The sequence below is a fragment of the Bremia lactucae genome, linkage group LG4 (assembly GCF_004359215.1).
Source record: "Bremia lactucae strain SF5 linkage group LG4, whole genome shotgun sequence".
In the NCBI taxonomy this organism is placed as follows: domain Eukaryota; phylum Oomycota; class Peronosporomycetes; order Peronosporales; family Peronosporaceae; genus Bremia; species Bremia lactucae.
Window position 1 is genome coordinate 3590897 of NC_090613.1, and position 7216 is coordinate 3598112.

The 7216-nt window shown below is 43.8% G+C and overlaps 1 protein-coding gene across 1 annotated transcript; it reads left to right on the forward strand.

Annotated features, from left to right (window-relative positions):
- Window positions 1-3553: 3553 nt before the first annotated feature.
- On the forward strand, window positions 3554-7001 carry CCR75_002312 (uncharacterized protein). The gene is made up of 3 exons (XM_067960409.1): window positions 3554-3909; window positions 3981-4027; window positions 4092-7001. The coding sequence occupies exon 3, from the start codon at window positions 4092-4094 to the stop codon at window positions 6771-6773; it is 2682 nt and encodes an 893-aa protein (XP_067816630.1). The 5' UTR covers window positions 3554-3909; window positions 3981-4027; the 3' UTR covers window positions 6774-7001.
- Window positions 7002-7216: the final 215 nt, after the last annotated feature.

A 7216-nucleotide genomic window follows, 5' to 3' on the forward strand; every position in this document is an offset into this window, starting at 1 on the left:
TACTATCAGGTACTCATGAGAGAGTCCGATGTAGCCAAAACGGCAGTAAGCACCCCAAGCGGTATGCTTTGGGAGTGGCTTGTGATGCCCCAAGGTTTGAAAAACGCACCAGCGACATTCAACCGAGTGGTGGCTCACGTGATGCGTCAGCACCGTGCCTACGCGCCTCATTACTTTGACGATGTATTCGTGCATAGTAGGGCCGAGGACGGGCTGAGCGCAATAGAGTCGCACAAGCGTCATTTAGACGCTGTGTTGCAGACTTTAAAGGACGCCCAATTGTACGTCAACTTGCAAAAGTGCGTCATAGGGGTCCCTGAGATACCTGTACTGGGCTGCATCGTTGGTACACATGGTGTACGAGCAGACCCAGACAAGGTAAAATCAGTAAAGGAATGGCCAATCCCACGGCATGTGAAGGATTTGCGCCAATTCCTAGGGCTCGCTAATTACTTGCATAAGTATAGCAAGAATTATGCGGAGCAAACTAAACCATTATCTGATCTCCTTATAAAGGACACAGAATGGGTTTGGTTAAAAGAACAAGAAGATGCGTTCACATCAGTGAAGCAGTCTCTTGTGGAGGCACCGGTCTTGGCATTGCCAGACGCGGATAAGCCTTTTAGCGTCGTCTGCGATGCAAGTAATTTTGCAATTGGCAGCGCGCTCACGCAGAGGGATGACGAAAGCGTTGACCATGCCATCTCTTATCAGCCCCGGCTTTCATAAGCCGCGGACAGAATTGCCCAATGCATGCTAAAGAGCTACTTTCAATAAAGTATGCTCTTGTCAAGTTTCGTGTGCACTTACTGGGCACCGAACCATTTGTGGTATATACGGATCACGCATCACTGCGTACCGCAACAAACTCACCGGATTTCTCGCCCAGAATGGCTAGATGGCTTACATTCTTCTTTGAATTTTGTTTTAAAGTTAAATACAAGCCGGGTAAGTCGAATGTCTTGGCTGACGCTTTATCGCGCAGACCAGACTTTGAGGTAATTCACCAGGAAAGTGTGTCTAGTGCTAAAACACAATTTCAGCTGTCAACGTTGGCAGCCATGAAGGCATCTCACGTGGCGAGCTCATTAGCCTCTGAAATAAAAGAGAGCTACAGTCAGGACGACCATTTCGCCTGCTGTTGCATCACTTCGGCGGACGAAAGGTATCCCTTCCGTCGCACCTGAAAGCTAAGCTAAATCGCTTTAGCTACAGCGATAGCCTCTTATGTCACCCTGTGATCCCTTGAGAATTTATGTTTTTCATGACACAGATCTCAAGCTGATGATCCTTCACGAGCTCCATGATGCGCTATCAAGTGTGCATCTGGGCCGTGAAAAGACATTATTACGAGTGTCAGAGGAATTTTGGTGGCCACATCTATATAGAGAGGTGACCAACTATATTTTGCTCTTGCGAATAGTGTCAGCGCATTAAGCCTGCACCGTTCAGCAGTGCGCCACTAGAGCCGCTACAAATTCCAACCAACTGTTGGAAGTCAGTAAGTCTGGACTTAATGTTTGGCATGCCGCTCGATCATAAGGGTCGGACGGGGCTCGTCGTCTTTGTAGATAGACTAAGCAAAGTGGTACATTTCGCACCATGTAAGACATCTATCACAGACAAGGCGGCAGCTCTCTTGTTCCTGGATAATTTTATTGACTTCGCGGGATGCCCGACTCCATAGTATCGGACCGAGATCCATTTTTTGGTCTCGTTTTCGGCGACATGTGTTCGAGCTGCTAAATAGCAAGCTCCAGATGTCGACCGCAGATCATCCCCAGACCGATAGCCAAACCGAACGTGCCAATCACTATGAAGGCAGAGTTTACGTCTGCCTCGCATGTCGAACGTGATCTTCTTGGTTTAAGGAACTGGTGCGCGAGCTTGGTATCAGCGTGGCACAACCTATGTGTATAATGGTGGAAAATCAAGTCGCGATTAGGCAGCTCAAATCTGAAGACAGTTCTGCAAGCGCAAAACATGTGGATATACGGGTAAAATCAGTTCGTGATAACGCAATGAAGGGAATCGTCAAGCCGGATAACGTGGACTCTATATTGATGAAGGCTAACCTGTTGACAAAGTCAATCCCAGCGCCAAGAATGACGGAGTTGCGCGATCTTGTTGGATTGCGCTAAATTTGTTTTTTGGTCAAATAAAGCTTCGAGTCGACGACCAAGGAGGAGTAATGGTTTCGAATGGACAAAAATAAAATTTCATCGAAACCGGCGTTGGTCGCCTACTCTCGGATCTGTATATGTTACGATTAGCAAGGCTGTTTGTGATAGCGCAAGACACAAAGGTAGGGATTGCTAAATCTATTCACTTCTATTGTTCTCCTTATCTACCTCTTGTGTCTAACACCTTTAGCGATGACTTAGGAATAAATATGAATATAATGTAAAGATATTAGCATGTCTAACTCATCTGCGTAATTCTCTGTAAGTAGTTTTGATCACATTGTTGAGTGTTATAATAATGGGGTGGGTTGTCACATTAAATTTATTACTTGCAGGTTGTTAATAAATATATTATCGAAAAGTTAGATTATATTTAAGGAATATTACTTTACGTAGTAACATTCGAAAAACTTATTCATTGGGAGATATAGACCTTTATATCTACTTGCTCCGCGGTCCAGTCAGCACTAGACGCGCGCAAAGAGAGAGACAGATAAGATTTTAGTATATGTTTTGTATTAGTATAGAGTTAAGTTAGTATAAAATAGATTGAAACAGAAGAACTTAATTATATTAGATACAGTTTATGATGAACCCTCTTTAAAGCAAGTGTTTTAAAGAGAGTCTTCCTTTGCAAATACCAGTGTACGTTAAGTGACGTGTGGCAACACTTGCACTAAAGTAGTGCGAAGTAAACTTGTATTGAAGCAGTACAAGTCGGCAGTGCCCCGTTACCGTATTGACGGTATTTAGTGAAAAGTGAATTTTCTAAGCCATTAACACTAAATAAGTAATTTATTGGGCTTAGAAATTGGACTTTTAAACGCGATTTTTTTAGTTGGGACCCCATTAAACGTTTCCCATAAAAAGTTAGCACCCTAGCTTTAAAAAACTTGCAAGAAGTTGTCTAAAGCAAGGATGACACAGATTGTTTCAAGTTATGCTGTGAATTCTCAAGCAGATGCCAGTTATAAAAAAATATACCAGAAACAAGACATGATAAGTAGCCACAAGCGGCGAGATGGACTTTTACAAAAGTAGAAAAAGTCATAACATTCAAAGTCCCCATTAAACTAATTTCTAACGATTTTACGATGGTTCTATCCTTTTTTTTTGACCAATAAGTATCTCTCAACAAGGGAATTGCACATGGTAAGAAAGCTATGAAACGGACAGGCAATTGGCCTGAGGTGAAGTAAAGGCGGACCTTTCTGCCCAGTGCAGAAGCAGGTAAGAAAGCCTATAATATTCGTTCGTTCGTGCGCTCGTCTCGCGTTTTAAGATCGTCGTGCTCGCGTTCCAATGTACATTTCCAATAAATGGGTCTATGACAGCTTCTTAAGCCCGTTGTCTTAAAACGTCTTAAAACCGAGGTAAAAATGTTCTTACAAGCGATAAAGCCTTAAATGCGTCTCGTGAAAGTCCATTTCTGTGGCAATCGCGCCAGCGTAAAATGGCTCGGTTCTGTCGCCGGTCGTTGCGTCGAAACGTTTTTCTACCAATCACAAAACGTAATCTACGGAGGGGTCGGGCAGCGCTCAGAACGACGCCACGAAGAGGGAGTCACGGCTGAAGCCAAGCGGAAGGGGCCTCGGTTCAGTTCGGATTAGTGAGCTACACGCCATCGGGCACTTGTACAAGCAGCAGGAACCGCAGTTTAAAAGCTCCTCGATCCTTTGTTTTCCGCTCGTCACACGGATATCCTCTGGCGTACTACTAAGCAGGGGTACGTTCCAAAAAAAGAAAGGCAATAATAACAAACACTCTTTGACGTGAATTTGTACGACCATGTCGTAGTCTTTTGCCTCGATTTTACCATCGTCGTACACTTTTCGTCGTACCAGGTGCCTTTCATAGCAAGCTTGTAATTAAGTAGATGGATTGTACTAACCAACTTGGGTACGCAGGATGTCGTTTCGATTTCCACGATGGGGACGGAAGAAGAACAAGAGCAAAGATGCCGGAGCAGGAGGGAACAAACAGTACCCGAATACCCTTAATAACCCGCGTAACCCACCGTCCGCACCGGGTCGTACGTACAGTAATGGTTCGGACTATTCGTCCCAACAGTCCTGGCAGGCTCCCTCAAATGTACCCCCTGCATCGGCATCAGCCGAGTATCAGTCTACTGACCCCCACACCGCCGCGCCTTTAATCAATAGTACCACGGCGTTACCATTCTCGCATCCTTTGTACGCTATGGACGACGACGGTATGATCCACCTTAAAGCCACAGGAAAAGGCCTCGATGACTCGGATTTGGCCGTTCATCAGGACGAAATTATCAATACTGTGGTCAAGTACGTCCACGATTCCATGAAGAAAGAACTTGGTTTTCAAGAAGTCTATCTTCCGGCTTCAAGTACGATCGAGACGTCTGTGAAAGCAAATCTCTTTGTTTCGCCCAATTACGCAAGTTGCAAGAAATTATTAGTCTTTGTGGCCGTGAGTCGTGGATTGTACCCTGGGTTATGGAGTCGGGGGTTAGTGTTACACGCGGGAATTAAAAGTGGCAGTATGCTCGAGTATTTCCGAAAAGCCATGAAAGAAGAATATGGTATTATTGTTGCGAATCCCAATAAAAATGTTATTGTCGTACGTGATGGCAAACAACGAGTCCCGATTCCAGGCTCATCAAGTCCCGAGGAACATATGGATTCCCTCTGGGATACGTACATTACCCGTTCGAGTGCTCGTCGGGTGTATTTCTTGGGGTACTCGTACGGTGGTGTCTTGATCAAGTACTTGCTCCAATCTCGTGGAGATCAACTCATGCGTCGAAATGGAGCCATTGCTCTTATTGAATCCAGTCATCGAATTGAAGATGGAGATTCGCAATCGGTAAAATCCATCTTGGCCCATCGAACCATGTATTGGGAAAGTAATGATGGATTGTTTCAAACCAAATTAAATGGAGATGCTCCCCATCGAACCGGTTGTACATGTTTATCAGCTGGTCGTCCTCCTCGAATGCATGCAAATCATTATTACGTGACAGCATTTTGTATCAATCAAATACAAGACGCCCTCTTTCGTTTCTTGGAGACACGTGATGCGACTACGTATGTCGTCGAAGAAATTCCACGTCTTGACACTTCCGTGGCAATTCCTGGTAGTACAACAAATGGTAGTACTTCGACTCTTCCGACAAATATGCCCGTATTTCAACGTCAAGACTCGTCCCGACGGGAGGCTACGAACTCGAAAATGACTTTGAGTGAAAAACATTGTAATTTATGTTTGTTTCACTTTACGCTCTTTGATCGACGCCATCATTGTCGAATGTGTCATCGGGCTGTCTGTAATGCATGTTCTCGAGATCGGTTGTTCCTTCCTGGATCGAGTACAGCCCAACGAGTATGTACGGAATGTGCCACGGAAGGACCACGTGTGACGGCGCCCGTGCCGCCTCATTCAACGTACCCACGGTTACAACGAACAGCCAGTGATGCCGTCAATATGACGAATAATTCGTCCAATATGTCTCAAGCACGGACGCGTTCGGATACTCAAATGTCGAATCAAGGACGTTCCGAATCGAATGCCCACTCGAGTCAAAATTCCAAATTAAGTGTGGAAGATTTTGATTTATTAAAAGTGATTGGGAAAGGTGCTTTTGGTAAAGTAATGCTCGTACGTAAGAAAGTGCCGGATTCGTCGTGTCATGTGAATGCCATTTATGCCATGAAAGTGTTGAAAAAAGCATCCGTGTTTGCTAAAAATCAAGTCGAACATACGAAATCGGAACGTCGTATTTTACGAGATATTGATCATCCGTTTGTGGTACGATTACGCTATGCGTTTCAAAATGACGATAAATTGTATTTGGTGATGGATTATTACAATGGCGGGTCGTTGTTTTTTCATTTACGAAAATCTCGGAAATTTTCGGAAAAACGAGCACGTTTTTATGCGGCGCAATTGCTTTTATCCATGTCGCATTTGCATGAATTAAATATTGCATACCGTGATTTAAAATTGGAAAATATTTTAATGGATGAACACGGATTTATTGCACTTACGGATTTTGGATTGTCGAAAGAAAATGTCGATGTACCCGATGGGGCCAAAACTTTTTGTGGCACGGCGGAGTATATTGCACCCGAGTTATTAAAAGGATTGCCGTATGGAAAAGCAGTGGATTGGTGGGGTTTTGGAACACTTTTGTATGAAATGATGACGGGACAAACTCCTTTTTTTGATCGTAATCGTAAGCGTATGTTTCATAATATTTTGCATCGGGACGTGGTTTTTACACAAGCGTTTTCCGAAGATGCCAAGGAATTATTGACGGGATTATTGCGTCGAGATCCAGCGAAACGATTGGGGTCAGGACCGTCGGGGGTGCAAGAAATTATGGATCATCCGTTTTTTGCAAGTATTGATTTTGATAAATTACTCAAACGGGAGATGGAACCGCCTTTTAAACCCGTGGTGAATAGTGAAGCCGATACGGGGAATGTTGCGAATATTTTTACACGGGAGATGGCACGGGATTCTCCTGTGACGCAGGAATTGGGAGCCACGCATCGTGCTCAAGCGCATTTTGATGGATTTACGTACATGCCTGGGAATGAGCATTTGAATTAGAAGGAGAGATTATGCAAAGGGATGATGGAGACAAGAGGGGTGGCGAAGAGGAAAAAGGAAGATTCGAGAGGGTGGGAATTGGTTGAGGAAGGAGGGAGTGGAGGAGATACGGGAGTTTGGAGGTGAAAAAGCTCTTTTTCTCGAAAACGATCGACTTTTTTTTTTAGGTTTTAGCGAGTGGTGATAAGGTGAAAAATACGATTTTAAATACGAATATTGGTTTTTTTTTTCTGACGTGTTGGATGAGGTGATGATTTTTTTTTGTATTGATTGAAAAGCATGCCGTAAATTGGTAAGTACGGTGTACAACGGAAAACTGAAGTTGATGGTCTTTATCTTGTTAGGAATATCGAGGTAGGAAACGTTGATGCACAGTTTGTAATATAGACGTTCGTGTGTTTAATATTTCATGGTCTTATTCGTTTTATAATATTTACAAATTT

Coding starts and splice junctions, on each gene's coding strand:
- CCR75_002312 (XM_067960409.1), top strand. CDS start 4,092: ATGTCGTTTCGATTTCCACGATGGGGACGGAAGAAGAACAAGAGCAAA.